This window comes from Malus domestica, chromosome 05, assembly GCF_042453785.1.
Source record: "Malus domestica chromosome 05, GDT2T_hap1".
Taxonomy (NCBI): domain Eukaryota; kingdom Viridiplantae; phylum Streptophyta; class Magnoliopsida; order Rosales; family Rosaceae; genus Malus; species Malus domestica.
Window position 1 is genome coordinate 40436712 of NC_091665.1, and position 16012 is coordinate 40452723.

The 16012-nt window shown below is 37.9% G+C and overlaps 2 protein-coding genes across 2 annotated transcripts; one reads left to right on the forward strand and one right to left on the reverse strand.

Moving 5' to 3' along the window:
* Positions 1-523: 523 nt before the first annotated feature.
* Positions 524-2599, forward strand: LOC103435150 (F-box/kelch-repeat protein At1g30090). The gene is made up of 2 exons (XM_029103076.2): positions 524-873; positions 986-2599. Exon 2 carries the CDS (start codon positions 1243-1245, stop codon positions 2458-2460), a length of 1218 nt encoding a protein of 405 aa, XP_028958909.1. The 5' UTR covers positions 524-873; positions 986-1242; the 3' UTR covers positions 2461-2599.
* A 2720-nt stretch (positions 2600-5319) lies between these two features.
* LOC103435151 (cullin-4) lies at positions 5320-13783 on the reverse strand. The gene is made up of 17 exons (XM_070822774.1): positions 13288-13783; positions 11873-11988; positions 11442-11788; positions 10614-10794; positions 10302-10424; positions 9919-10206; positions 9437-9562; positions 9170-9271; positions 9028-9081; positions 7835-7941; positions 7301-7361; positions 7079-7210; positions 6472-6609; positions 6273-6353; positions 5986-6066; positions 5798-5878; positions 5320-5658 (listed from the first exon to the last, which is right to left on the reverse strand). Exons 1-17 carry the CDS (start codon positions 13658-13660, stop codon positions 5545-5547), a joined length of 2505 nt encoding a protein of 834 aa, XP_070678875.1. The 5' UTR covers positions 13661-13783; the 3' UTR covers positions 5320-5544.
* Positions 13784-16012: the final 2229 nt, after the last annotated feature.

Below are 16012 nucleotides of genomic sequence, written 5' to 3' on the forward strand. Positions count from 1 at the left end.
TTTTCATCGAAATTTTCGTGTTTTTGGACCACAGATATTTTCGATATCATCGATATTTTAGATCTCAATAGGAACTCTATATAGTATTAAGTCACTCATGTATCTTACCATACAATGTATAAAATGTAAAATATTGTACTAATTCATTATATATAAATGATTATGGTTTGTTTAAACTTCTTTCATTAATTACTACATATTTTCTACACTCACAATGTTTTGCCAGCTCGCTATATAATCAACTTAAATCAGTTAAATCCATCATGCAATGCATTTCTTTCCAATTTTTTGTGATAAACTAATAGATAATTAATTAAATAAACATCTTTCAAAGTTTAATAAAAAATTTCAAGTTTTTCTTACAATTTATGTGGTTTTTATTCAATTTTTATCGATATCGATAATATTCCGATATTTCCTTCAAAATTTCCATGTTTTTGGACTACCGATATTTCCGATATCATCGATATTTTAGACCTTGTTTGCCACGTAATAAAAGAGGAAGAACAGGCTGATGGGTCACCTTCTCTACCTTGCAAATGCAAAAAAAAGAAAAAAAAAAGAAAAAAAAAACTCTCTAAATTCTCATCAAGTCACCATCTTTGTATAACAATCTTTCCACCCTTTTCTAGTTGTAAGTTATTGTTCCCCTTACCACTTTCTATCTCTTCCTTCTTTCTCTCTCCTATGCTGCTTTTGTTCACAAGCTGTACAGCTTGTTTGCGTTCTTCTGGGTTTACTGTTTGCTGAATGTTGAAGCTGAAAGGGTCACAGAAAGTTTGATTCTGTGTGATTTCCGAACTGGGTTTTTGTCTTCGGTTGGATTTGTTTGCATTAAAGGATAAAAGATTGGATTTTGAGCTGCTTTTTGAGGTACTTTTGTTTTATGAGTGATTGTGAATTTTGGGTGTTTTCTGTTTTTTTATTCAGTGGGTTGAAATTTCGTAGCTTTTGGTTCTGAATTTGGTGTTCTGATTGGCTACAGTGGCTGTGGTGTATATAGAGAGGAAAAGTTCATGATTTTTTGTTCATAAATGTGAGTAGAAGTTTGGATGTTTAGATTGTGATCATGCAAAGGGCTTTGCTTCTGTAAATTTGGATATTGGGATTGCTTTGTTTGCACAAAACCTGTGGATTGTGGAAGATAAGTGCTGTTCTTAGTAAGATTATCGGAGACGAAATATAGGAACCAAGTTGCATTTAAAGCAAGGGTTTTGTATATTTTGCTCAAAAGGGGAAAGGATGCAACGGGTTAGACTGTCCTCCCAACAGGCGCCGGTACACAAGCTGGGGGATTCTCAAATTGCATTATCCCCGAAGTTTAGATTAGCGGTTATCCAGTCTTCGTTGTTGAATCCTTCCCCGGAGTTAGAGCTGTCTCTTGAGGAAACCCCCCTCATTCCTGGCCTTCCTGATGATGTTGCACTTAACTGTCTCCTTCGGGTTCCAGTCGAAGGCCACACAGCAAGCAAGGCTGTCTGCAAGCGTTGGCATCTAATGTTTGGTAGTAAAGAGCGGTTTTTTACTCGAAGAAAAGAACTAGGCTTCAAAGTCCCTTGGCTTTTTGTCTTTGCCTTTCACAAGTGCACTGGAAGGATTCAATGGCAGGTTCTTGATCTCACTAATTTCTCTTGGCACACTATCCCTGCCATGCCTTGCAGAGACAAAGTTTTTCCCCATGGATTCAGATGTGTATCGATGCCCCAAGAAGGAACTCTCTTTATTTGTGGTGGTATGGTCTCTGACGTGGACTGTCCGCTTGACTTGGTCCTGAAATATGAAGTTCAGAAGAATCGGTGGACTGTGATAAATCAGATGATAAGTGCGAGGTCTTTTTTTGCAAGTGGAGTTATTGATGGGAAGATTTATGTGGCTGGAGGAAACAGCTCAGATCTTTTTGAGCTTGACTCAGCCGAGGTTTTGGACCCCGTTAAAGGGAGTTGGCATCCCATAGCTAGCATGGGAGCAAATATGGCCTCTTATGATGCAGCAGTTCTCAACGGAAAGCTTCTTGTTACAGAAGGCTGGTTGTGGCCTTTCTTTGTCTCTCCCAGGGGTCAGGTTTATGATCCGAGAACTAATAATTGGGAGAGCATGGCTGTCGGACTGAGAGAAGGCTGGACAGGTTCAAGTGTGGTGATTTATGGCCATTTGTTTGTGGTCTCGGAGCTTGAAAGGATGAAGCTTAAGGTTTATGATGCCGATACTGATTCCTGGGAACCAATAGAAGGGCCCCCTTTGCCAGAGCAGATCTGTAAACCCTTTGCTGTCAATGCCTGTGATTGCATGATATATGTTGTGGGCAAGAACCTTCATGTTGCTGTGGGTCAAATCTCAAGGGTTAGCCGTAAAGGAACTTGCGAGAAGAAGTGGAGCTTTGGTGTTCGATGGAATGTGGTTGATGCACCGGATTGTTTCTCCGACTTGACGCCCTCAAGTTCGCAGGTCCTGTTTGCTTAGCTTGTCAATCTTTCATTTCATGTTCTGCCACTTTGTATGGTTATATAAAATACCGTAGCTATAAATACCTAATGGACGCGTAAAATGGTTTTGTGTTATTGGAATGTATTCAAGTATACGGTTGTTTTTCCTCTGTTTATATGGCTGTTCATCGTTTGTTTTCTCTTCCTCTCTTACCTTGATTTCGCTTTGTGTGTTGCGTATACTATTTTACTCTTGCTTGGATACCCCTGATATTATCCCCATGTTTTCGGATGAACTTGATATACTGTTTATCGCGAGATTAATTTAAATACGCTGCTCCTCTTACTAATGCAGAATGTTTGTCATCTCTCCTTAACTGCATCTTGCCCGTGACCATAGGGTTCGACTGAGCTAGCTACTTTAGCTCCTTATTGTGGTCACATGGTTTGCTTAGATTCCTCCAAACTAAACACCAGGTTTACGTAATCCCTCCATGACTTTCTTAGGTTTGCGACTGTTTTCGTATGCAGTTTTAGTAAACCCTTGGACAAGTTGCTTTCGTGGCATCTTCATCGGATATTTCAGCGCTTTACAGTTAACGGTATTGGCATCTGGATTGCTAAAGAAGCTGCGTGAGCGTCGAAGAAAAGGGTGAAGGTAGGTATAGCCGTCCTTGAACCAAACTTCGAGAGGACCATGCCCTTAACTAAGTTGCAGATTGTTCAATAACTGGGAGTTAATGGAGCATTTGTGGCATTTGTGGTTGAGAAGAGCTGGATTTGGGGTTGAAAAGGACACCAAAACGGAGAGGAACAGCTGGTGGAAACCAGTTAACGTACAGCTTGGAGTCGAAGAGTCCCGTGAGGGAAGAACCTTTTATATCCCTTGTTTTATACGCCTCTCTTTATGTTGCCTCTCTTTATCTCTCTCTCATCACGTGACTACTCATGTGATGAGAGAGAGGAAAAGGCGTATGAAACAAGGGATAGGTACGTTTTGTGAATGTCGGTTATTTACTAAAAACAGAGAAGTAGAAGAAACTCGAGAGTCCTACTATACATCATTGTATAGTATACATTGTCTTTTAAGTGACTCAGATTTACCTGTTAAATATTCTACACTTTTTTAGTGCACATTGAGCAATGGATATCATACATTTTGTACCTTAGAATCTTCAAAAACGGGATGTAATTTGTGGGGGCTATTGTGAAACAAAGTGCCTATGTTACTGAAAACAGAGTGTGAATGGTACCTCAACGGTAAAAAAAATAGTAAACTGTAAATGGTTCTTTCCTTTCCTAAATTTTTACTGTGCACTAGCTTACCCCAGGAGCAAGCTAGGGTGGATAGGGATTTTTGAGAAGTGAATTATGCACACTTTTTACCCATACACGCTTGTATTTTGGGGTAAACAAATCAAAAGAGAATTACGAGACATAGATGAGTGGAAAGTATTTAGAAGGAGAAAATGCGCATGCGAAAATTAATTCCCTTCTGGATGTCGAGATCATTTTCAAGCATATGTACACTATTTTCGAGCACACATAAATGATTTTCGCAGATGATTTTTAGGTGCATAGAGACCGTTTTTCAATGCGAAAAAGAATAAGACTAGGATCGCCTCTTTTATTTTGATGAATGATTCGAACTCGGTTTCTAAAAATGAACACTGACCTAACCAACTAACTTAACGTCTTTTACCTAAAAAAAAAAAAAAAAAAACATGTTCACGTCATTTCCTATGGAGGCCTTACTAAATGGGCTTAGACGAGGGTTAGGTGGTGCTGAGTGTAGCCCAGCGAGGTAGCTTTATCAAATATACTCTTCGTGGGCGTAGTGAACAAAACGACACCGTTGTGAGTTGAGACTCGAGGGTGAAACCCCAGAATCGACGAATCAGAACCGCGGAGAAGGAAGAAGAAGAAGAAAATGGGGGCAATAACGACCTCAGTGATTGCGATAGTGGGAGTGGTTCTCGGTTGGATCGCCATCGAGATTGCCTGCAAGCCCTGCCTCGAACAGGGCCGCGAAGCCATCGATCGCAACCTCAATCCCGACTACGATCCAGACGACGCCGTCGTCTCCTCCGACATCCGCGCCCCTCTCAACCCTCCCGCCGTCAATACCATCGCAGTGGATCTCGAGGCGGAGGATCCCAAGGCCGCTGCGGCCATCGCAGCTTCTTCACATTCCGATGGCGTCAAGGCCGTCTGATAGTTTTCCTTTTCCTCTTCCGACCATACACCGTTAACTTACTTTTCAATTTTTTCTTGTATTTTGTTATTATTATTAATAATTATTTCTGAAACTCAATTAAATTTTTTAAGGGTAAATTAGTACAATATCTCGTGGTTATTTATCACGTGGAACGAAAAGAATTTTATAAAACTGTAATCTCGTTCTCTACACGAGGGAGATTATAATCACCACCGTTGCATTTAAAACCGATGGTGGAGATTAAAACATCGAAGCACTACCATTCATTCCTCACAGTTTGTTATATAAACCATTACAGCCAGGACAGATAACGTTTTACCGCAATGGCAGAAGAAATCAACGCTCTACTGCAGCAACAAAAAGCATCCATACCCATGTATATCACAGTACAAGTTCGATCCTCACCGATTCCCTTCTTCCCTAACACCTAGTGCACCTAGTCCATTAACGTTATCGTTTGTCGAAAAAGACACACAGCCTGAAACGAATTTCCTTCAGACATCAAACATTTTTTATATGTCTTGCATGAGTTTTTGGAAAGCTTTTGGCCCCGTGACAACACAGAGAGAAGACGCCGCCGGCGCCGCAAGAGAAGATAAAGAAAATTCCTTTGTTTTTTTTCTTTGTTCACAGCAATTCATTCAAGTAGTCGACTCTTTTTTGCAGGAACAGGAGATGTGAAAAACGGAGACTAAATATTTTTTACAATCAAAGTACAAAAATTTAGGGAAAAAAAGAAGATAAAAACTACAAGTCGCTGTACATAATAAATTAGACGAGGGAAGGGGACCGGACCGGACAGGACATCATGCCTTCTTCCCTCCCCAGGACAGAAGTCGTCGTCTTTCCCGTGTCATTTACAGAGGAGAAAACTTCAATATCTGCTGGGTTCCATTTCCTTTATTATGCTAGGTAGTTGTAAATTTGCGGGTTGTTCTTGTCCCGTTCTAGGTACTCCCGGTCAATCAGGCTTTCAATCCTTTTCTTCAAATCTGCCGGCTTTATCGGAAATTTAAGCTGCTCACCACAACAAACACCAACACCACACAATCTCCCTCAACATTTTTCCTTGCTCGTTACTTATTTCCAGGCCCGTAAATGCTGATTTGTATAAATGAATGGATTTGAATAAGAAATCAAACGACTTTTTACTTACCTGTTGGAACAGTTCTGTTATCAGAAGAGTGTGACTCAGCACCTTCCTAGTTTTCATTATCCGTACAATTGCAGCATCAACCTGCGAGACAATTTTCAATCAGACCGTTCACAACAATCTATTTTGAAATTTGGGATGCAACCAACGTGCGTAATAGGAAAAATCTGGAACACAGAGAGAAGGCTGACCTGATATTGGCGGTCTTGAAATACTCTTTCAGTGGTGCTCGTGTTCTCCTCCACTGTTTCCTTCATTTGGATCGCATTCACCTGCATCCGTCAAAATAATGTAAGCAACATCATGGGAGTGGTCCAAAACTACAGTGAACCTGAGTGGTTTAAAGCACAGGCGAAAACCGACAGGACAATACTTTCAGCTATCCAAATTCTCACACTTATACAAGCCTTTGTGCACATGGAGCTTGAGACCTTTTGATAACTGTTACTTTGCACTAAGCACAAGCAAATCAAATTACCTTTATGCGGTAGAGAGGAGCAGTAAATGAATCATTGAACGTAAATGTATCGCCATCGTCCACGTCTCTCCCCTTGGGAAACTATAGCACAAATTAGAGAAAGGAAAAACACAAAAAATAAGGATAAGACCCAACATTTCCAATTAAGTTATAGACAAAGATTTTGCAGATGAATCTGGAAAGTTATCCAAGCACCCACCTTTTGTAGGACACGAACTTTTCCACATGCAAGGGACTGCAGAGTTCTTCTCAGTTCCTTGTCCTCAATGCCAGTTGAATCCTTAATGTCTTCAAGGCTTAGCTTCTCAGCATCATTAAACAGCATCAAGACAACGGTCTGGCAAACCAAACGATTATAATTCATTCACTTAGACAAGTAGATTTACACTGTTTGGATGAGGGAAATAAACTTGGAATTTGAATTAAAGACAGAATTTATAAATTGACACGCACCAATTCCCTTGTTTGGATTCATAAATATAGAAATTTAGAATTTCTGCATGGAAAAAAAACTTGGAATTTGGGACCTCCAATTCCCAAGTTTAAATTCCATGTAAATAGGTGTCATTTTCCAATTTCTATGATTGAGAGTTTAAAAACAACAAATTCCGTATTCAATTCCATTGTTCTTTTAGGTTACCCAAACAAGAAAATTCACAAATTCTATAGAATAAAATTCCGTCATTTAAATTTCAGTCATTTTAAAATTCTTTAGTAATCTTAAATTTCTTCATCCAAACATAGTGTTAAGGAATTCTACTGGATACCGAAAACGAATGCCGGTAAACAGAAGCATAATGACCAACCTGAAACAGAGAAACTGCAAGCTCCTTTTTGCCTTTAGGAAACTCTGCTTTCAAGACACAGTGGCCTAATGAATTTTGCCACATCAAACGCCTACCACTGTACTTGCTTAGGTAAAACTCCTTGAAGATATCCTGTTGAACAAAGAAAAATGAGTCAAACAATTTACCAAGCACATTAAACTCGCCAAAAATGAAAGTACCTGTTGGGTAGCATGTACTGACCTGGTAAACATTCAATTCATGAGGAAGTCTAACATCCATGGGAGGATATGTAGGCCAGTACCTGTACCAAAGCACTACTTAGAACTCTTTGCAGAAATGGAGAAAATAAACAATGCAAAAAAATAAAGTCCAAGTTTTAAGTAAAGTTCTTCACAATAGGTTCCATACGTTCTCTCACTAAAATGTATAATTTCAATAATAAGGTATATGCACAAACGAATACTTTAAAATAAATATAGAATATATTTTGTTTGACAGATCGAAATGCAGTTGAATTAAATGGAAATGACATAAATCAAATTCACCAATCTTTTTACAGTTTCAAAGTAGATCCAGCAATATCAAAGAAATTTAAATTAAATGTGAAAATTTATGAATTCATTTTTTTAAGACAAACGTTTAGTCAGATTCATGATCTTCAGTTTTAATGCTAATATTGTAAGGGAACATATTGAACACATCACAAGAAACCAAACCAACTTTTCACATTCCATTTTTCAAAATTCAAAGAAAAAATAATAATTTGAAGCATACCCAGTCGTAAGGACATGAACACTCATCTCAATCCCTGATGGGAGTTTTGTCCTGGCCTGGGATGATTGTTTGAAGGACTCGTTTATCTCCTTCGACAGTTCAATATCCTGAAAAGATGTACATGCAAAGAAAAAATTTAGTATCATTAATTATTGCAATATAACTCTAGCCACAAGTGAATCACAAATCCATCCCTATATAAAGTAAATATGATTTTTGGAAGAAATGAAGAAAGTGGATGATATAGAGAGTAATTATGAATCCCAATTCCCGAACTAACTACAGGAGTTCATATACAAATGAACTTTGTTGATCTCAACCCAGTGCTATACTATTTACATTACCCCTGTTGCTACAAAGAAAAGAAAAAACCTACAACCCATAACATGAGCAAAGTTGAACTCAACCATACTGAAAGTTTCTTTTCTTGTGTTTTACCATCATTAAATATGGTTTTCATCTGCAACGAAAAACAGAAAACAAATAAAGTAAGACATTCAGAGGAGATTTCAATTGTTCCTTCATTTCGACTACCCTTTCCTTCCTATGATGCATACGAAACAACAGGAGAGAAGAACACTCCTCTCCATCCTTCCAACTTTTCGTTCCTTTCATAACATACCCTAATTCATCCTCCCTAGTTTCCTTCCCTAGTACCAATCATAGTGTTACACGAGCAAAATGGTTGACTGAAAACCACTAATGTGGTAACGCATATTGTGATCAACTAATGGCCATCACATAATGCTTTGCATTGCTAATTAAATCTACAATCTTTAACAAAATCCTCCAACAGTAGAACAGCCAAGAGTACTCGCAAAAAGAGAACAGCGAAAAAATTAAGCCTAGAAAAGTGTTATTCATGCTACGTTAACTACAACACCTACCAGCATGTAAGATGGAATAGCTTAAATTAGTACAAGAATTCATTAGACTATAGCAGTTAAACAAGCCTGTAAGAGATCCATTTCCACATTTTACATCCTATAGAGATAAGCAACCTTGGGCATGGAATAAGTTTAGGAACAAATCAACCCCTACGATCATGACCTCACTTTTTGCGCACTCTATAAAAGTCAATCCGAAATGATGCATCAGCAAGGACAAATTCTATCCCTAATTTTGGCATGAATACTGGGGGCAATATTAATTGATCAATACAACTGAACATACGACTAAGAAAATATGCACACCTTGAACATTCCTTCAAGTTTGTTCGTAAACTGACTGCCACACTCGGTCTTCAGCTGTCCACATATGAAATTCGGTCAGCCCAATCAAGTGACAGAGAGCTCATTCAGTATTATGTCAAGAAAATCAAAATCCATTATTTACCTTGGAAATCATAGACTTCTCTGCGTCAATAGAAGCACTCTTTCCCAACAGTAGCCTTTTTGCAAGATCTTTCTTATAAAATGCTTCAAACACGTCCTTACCCTGGATTAGGAAGAAAGAACCTTAAATCCGTACCATTTGTAGACAGACACGAGCAGCTAAGTAACAAGGGCTTGCAAGAACATATAAGAGAAAATATGCATATGAGATATGCTAATTAACCCAGTAATCAAATTATTAATTTGGACATTAACTTTTAAATCTTACCTGTATAAACCTGAATAAAACCAAGACCTTATCAAGCATTCCCTCCAATTCCTCTTCAGAAGTACCCTTATTCCCAGCACGAAGCTTCTCGTCCAAAAACTTTGCAATCAGCTCAGCAGGTCGGTTCTATAACAGAAAGAAAAACTCGTCTTCAAACATGTCTAGGAGCAGTGCATTAAACTTAAATTGCAAACACACTGGAAAAGGTGGGGGAGGGGCGATTGTACATGGAATCAAACTAGCTACCTTCAACTGAAGACAATAAATCTATAGATGGTTATTCATGATAGAAAGGCCATAACCAAAACTTATCCAAACTCTTAACCATGTACTTGCCACTTTTGCATCAAGTATCATTTCTCTGCTAAATTATGCCTTTCCTACATTGCATCACTTGAAACCCCGTCGAAGATTTCCCATTTTATTATGAAGGAATAGAAACACAAGGAAACACGGGAATAGCCAATGGGATAAAAGGTTACCTGTCGGAGATTAATTAAATGCTCGAAGGCATCCTTTATGGTGTTGCAAAATACTTCATTCTTGAAAAAGCTTTCTTCCCATATAGTGTCAAGAGAAGCCTTAAATTCCAAAAGAGAAGCAACCATTTCTTTATCTTTTTCTTCATCCATGATAATCCCCTGCCCTGTCCTCCGGATGTATGAGCTAAGCGCTTGCCTTAGTGATTCCAGGGCATTGACTCTGGAGAAAAGAGTGTGCATCCTTTGAAGGTCCTCAATGCGATTGCCATCCATCAGCAATGTGAAACCCTATAAGGGAACCATAATTACCTGAATTCAGTACATAGGGGTAGAATTCAAAAACTTGGAAGATAGAAAAATAAAGTTCATAACAAGATAAAAACCTTGTCGAGAATGGCAGGAATATGGCGCTCTAAAAGCTGTTTTTCTGCTGTTGCAACTAATGGCTTTCTTGTACTTGCATCCAGGTAGATTAAACATCTTTCATGTTCTTCATGCAACCTTGTCTGCAACAAGTTATCCAAAAATCTCCAATGGTAGGCATAAGTCATCATAGTGACAAAGAGACAAGCTAGATAGGTTCAAAGTAATTGGAAGAAGTCATTATGTTCAAAAAAATACAAATGAGAAGAAAAGAAATTGCTGAAGTAAACAGGCCTCATAAAGACTTGAGAGATGGAGAGAGAAATATGCACCTCCACATGCTTCAAGTAATCCGGAACATCCGCTTGCTGCATATATTTCATGCCTTCAGCAGCATAGAATTCAGAAGTACATTCAAGAAATGGCTTCTCAAAGCTTTCTGAGTAGATCCCTAAAGCTGTAAACATCTTCAAAAGATGGTTAAGCAGAGTCCTGGCCACTGCTTCACCTAATCTGGAAAACCAAAACCACAACATTGTAGATTTACTAGTTGCAAAAACAAACCCAAAAAATTAATAAAGAGACTTGTAATATGTTAATAGATCAACATTCAAGTCTTAGGTCTTGATTAACAGTTGGGCGCTAAGCTTTTTACTTCATGGTGTGGGAGCTCTATGGCACGCCACATATACCATTACTACTCATGGCCTACCCATTAATAAGAGAAACATTCGGAGCTGCAAGTGTCTACCCTTACAGACCCAACATCATGGAAGAAAAGGTTATATATAAAGATTTTATTATTGTACACAAAGTCAGTTTCTAGGAAAGATGAAAGGCACAATCTTGGCTATATATAATGAACTTAAAAGCGAGAAGTTTCCTTTTCAAAGTAAGAAGATTCAAATGCCTATAACATATAACATATGTCTACAAGCATTCATCCATCAAAACCTCACCTAATCAATCCAACCATACAGCCTAAAACCCTCACTCACCTTCTAGAAATAGGAGAAATCTGGGAAGGAAGGACTATAATTATGGTTTTGAAAGTTTACGATCATTTTTTGGACCTACATTTTCCAAACCAACCCACCGCAAATGTTATCTAATCTGTCCTACAACATACCATTAGTTGATATTGATGGAATATATCTTACCTTTCTTTCTCTATCATTCTTAAAAGGCCAGTGACAGTTTTGTGTTCAACTTCTGGAGACAGAGAAAGATGTTTGCGGAAAAGCTGCAATCCCATGTCCCACAATGAACGCACATTTGGTGTTTGTTTCACATATGTCCTATCAAGATATAAGGCTATACCGCGAATCATTAACATCTGATCACAAAGGTCCTGCCAGCATCTCTCAACAAGTGATAGAAAGACCACTAAATCTGGGCTTTGGCCAACCAAAGATTGCAGCGCTGCAGCTATGTGTCTTTCGCACTCCTTCTCAATTCGTTGATAAAGACTTCCTCCCATCTTGTGCAAACAGAGATCAGTAACAGCCTGAGGAGAACATGATTTGTTTTCTGTTAACCCTAATGCATGGAAATTCATATTGCAAAACAAAGAGAAATGTGGTTGTTCTACCTGATAAAGCTTCTCCAAGTCACAAGAATCAGGTTTCTTCAAGAATATAGCACAAATAGCCGACTTCAGCTTTGCCCATGTTTCCTCTTCAAAATTCGTGGGTAACGTGGGTTTAGCTTCATTAAGACGACATGGAAATAGTCAGTAACCTTTGTCAAAATGTAGTGTAATTTGCAAAGCAAAATGAGCATGACATTGGTGAGTAACTCTCTCTATCTCTATCTCTATCTTCATGTATGAATCTATGCAAGTCTGTGCGTTTGTGTGTATGTGTGTAGAAGCCAGTACTAGACCTTGCTGCAACGAAACCAGACAACCTGCCCAAATTAACAAGTATTGTGTACTGCTACATCCGCTCGTAACTAGCACCCCAGAAAAACATAATTTCTAATCCAAACCTAATCATGCTACAAAAAACATTAGCCCTATGTTTTGAACGAGGGATGTTGAAAGTACCAAGGAACTTTAAACTCGGTATAATTACTACAAGGACACTACAAAAGAATACCCATGCACTACAAAGCTACTACTAAAACAATACAAATACACTACAAAGACACGTGGAATTTCAAAATGACACCTTTATTGAATTCTCATGGTTTTAGTATGAATCTGAGGTTTTAATCAATTCATAGGGTCTTAACAAGAGAATTCCTATCAATAATAAAGAAAACAGCAATAAAAGTTCTCTCAAATCATTGCATCTCGTCATTTTCAACCCTTTATCTAATATTTGTAGTGCATCCCTAACAAATTTAGCCTAAGTTCCATGGAACTCTAAAGTCTCTCATCTAAATGTACGATAGATAATAAGCTCAAGCTATATGCCATGCAAAACTTTCACTTTGTTCATGCACCAACTACTTCCTACACAGAGAGCATCTAGGACAGCAATGCCGACACCTAATTCAGATTACCATAAACAGAACTGGAACTTCCCTAGTTCAATCACTGACCAGATAGTGGCAGAAGAACTTGCCATCAAAATCAGCTAGCCAATCACAGTAACCGCAGACGAAACATGTTTTCATCAAAAGCATGCAAATTGCATAGGACACGCAAGATTCGAGCACCAATGTTAAACCAATTTGCAGAAGTGCTAGCATGGAAAGAAAATTAAGGGCAAATACACATTCAAAAACATAAAAGGATTTCTTTATTCCCGTCTTGCAAATGATACAAGTAGAGATTTTGCACAAAACCCACATGAAACTGAAGTATCCAAGTTGAAACCCACCTCTCAGTTCCACCTAATTGAACCCAAAACCTAAGTCAACAGATTGCCCTAGTCCTCAAACCCCCAAGCAAAACCAACGATCCTATCCAATCCTACAAAACCTAGAAATGACTATCTGAACCCAATATATCAAAATTAGCCCAAAAGACGACGGCGTTTTAGGATCAAGAAGCCGTACCTTTGACGAGCTTGATGACGAGCTTCTTGGTAGAGGGCTGAGGGGGCTGGGCCTTTTTGCGGGACAAATTGGCGGCGACGCCTCGGGGAGAGGGGTCGTCGGGCCTGAGATCATCGTCGAGGGACATGGAAGAGGGGTCGAATACGGTGTCGTTATCGGGGTCCTGGGTAGGGTGAGTGTGAGGGTGGTGGTGGTGGTGGTGGAGGCCATTTTTGCTGGGATCGAGGGAACAGGCCACCGCCTGCGACTTGGCCTTTTTCATGGGCGGGGCGGCGGAAGAAGGGTTGAGAGAGGAGGAAGAGGAGGAGGAGGTGCCGCTGCTGCTGTGGTTGATGGCTGAGGAGCGTTTGGTGGGGTGAGACATCAAACTCATCAACAGCGCATTGTAAGTGAAAGAGATAGAGAGAGAAAGTGAGGAGAGAGAAAGCGAGACGAAGATTTGAGAAGGCAGCAGCTGAGATAGATTAGACCCCGATACGAGAGAGAGATACAGATAGAGAGAGTTAATTCATTTTTCTTTCTTTTTTTCCTGTAATTAATGACCAAATTTCTTTTTGAAATAATGACTAAAGATTTTTTTTCTTTCTTGTTTTTTTAGGTTTTATGGTTTATTTTTTGTTAAGATTGTGGTTAAATTTAATCTTTTGGTTGTAACTAAAATCATAAATTCTGGTAAAAGACCGTATTTAGCTATTAAATTCATAATCAAGTGTTTTTTTGGTGTTCTAAATCATTCTCGTATTTTAAATGTTTTACCTTTATTACTTGCATGTGACATATGTATAATTTTACCTGTATTAAGATGTAAGTATAATTTTTCTTTTAGGTTAATTTTTTAATTTGTTCTAGTAAAAGTTTAATATTGGATTTGGGGGGTAAGGGGAGGTTAGACACAATATTTTATAATATTTACATGAAAATTGACCTTAAAATGCGAGGTGACAGAATTTATAAAGAATTTTACTTTTGAGATAATACCCTTAACATTTCTCGATATACATTTTAGAAATGAAATGACTAATTATGTAATTATTACTAAATTCACTAATGCCTAATGTTTAATTTTTTTTGTTGATCCCTTTAGCATTTCTACATAACATTGTACAAATACAAAGCGCTAACAACAATTCGTATATTTAAGACCATATAAAAGTATCAAATTTTTTAAAAGTAAGATGGTCCAATTTAAGTAAGTTTTGATGAAACCAGTCTTGGAAGTTGGGCCACATATTTCAGCCCACTATTAGGGTCGAGCCAATTAAGACGGAGGGCAGCCCAGTTTAGTTCACTTCTAAACCTTAATGAGCTACACAGAAGCCCAAAGAAGTGCTCCATAAATTAAGCACGAATGGCAAAAGAAAATTTTCTCATTTTCTTTAGATCGATTTGTCAATTTGCTCCCGAATTTGTATAGAGTTGTCAACTTCTCTCTTGAACTTTAATTTTACCTAATTACCCTTATGAACGTTTGTAAATAAACAATTTCTCCGGATGTTAGATTTTGAAAATTTTCATCCATCATTGTCACTCGGACAATACATGGAAAATGTATGTTGGCAAAAAGGTAATTTTGTTTTGATAAAATGGGCACAAAGCCAATGCTTTGCAGCTGCTAATTGAACTTCCATGGCTAATTCAAGATTTCAAACAAAAAATGTACAAAATCAACTAGTGGTGGAAGAAGAGAAGAAGAAAAAAAAACAATTTGTTGTCCAAATTAGAGATATAATTACTTTATTGCCCTCAAATGTTTGTCATGTGACCAAAATGAATAGAAAATTGAATGAAAATGTTCAAAATCTAAAGCCAGATGAGGAATTGGGTAATTATAATAGCTTAGGGGAGTAATCATCTAAAGTTAAAGTTAAGGGAAAATCAGCAACTCCGTACAAGTTCATAGGAACATAAGAAGCTTTTTGTAAAGGAGGATGAATGACCTTATTGGTGACATTATCGTTCTACTTTATCCACTCTCTTTCTTATCTTACAATGTTGCATTATGATATAAAAATAAACTCTGCAAAAAATCAACCAAAACATAAATCTTTTAATCTTTCAATTAACATTGAATATAGATACCAAACAAGACTTCATTTTTCAAATTTTAAAAAGGTGAAAACAAAAACTGAAAATTGAAAACGAAATAATTATCAACTAGTCCCTATATAAAACACAAGTTATGCATAGGAGGACTTGCATGTTAAGAATATCTCACTGGATGAAGACTGGAGAGCCATGTACAACCAAATAAAAAGACTTAAAAGCCCTACATGATGAGGCATTTTCTTCTTTAACTACGTCTCATTGCAGCGCCGACTTGCATGGCGACCAGAACCGGGTGCCCACCAAAACATGCGACCATGCTATATGCGTACCAGCTGCATAGCTAAGACAAAAAAGCAAAAGCTAATTATACACTTGAGAGATTGTGTTACCTTATCAAGAAATTCACAAACACTGTATATCTCTAACCCAATAACCATTCTTGCTTTTCAACCTTTTGTGATTAATTGGCTTACCTTATCTTGATAACGTGCGCTTTTCTTGCAAAGTTGCTGTTGTTTTCCAACATATATTTTTCTGCATGGCTTTAACAAAAGAAGGAAAAATAATAATAATTTGCATGCATGGCCAGGGCTATCAGCTAACCCTAAAATGCAAGTGATTGACTCTTATAAACGAAAAGAAACACTTAATACGTTTACAAGCTAAACACGAAATCCTT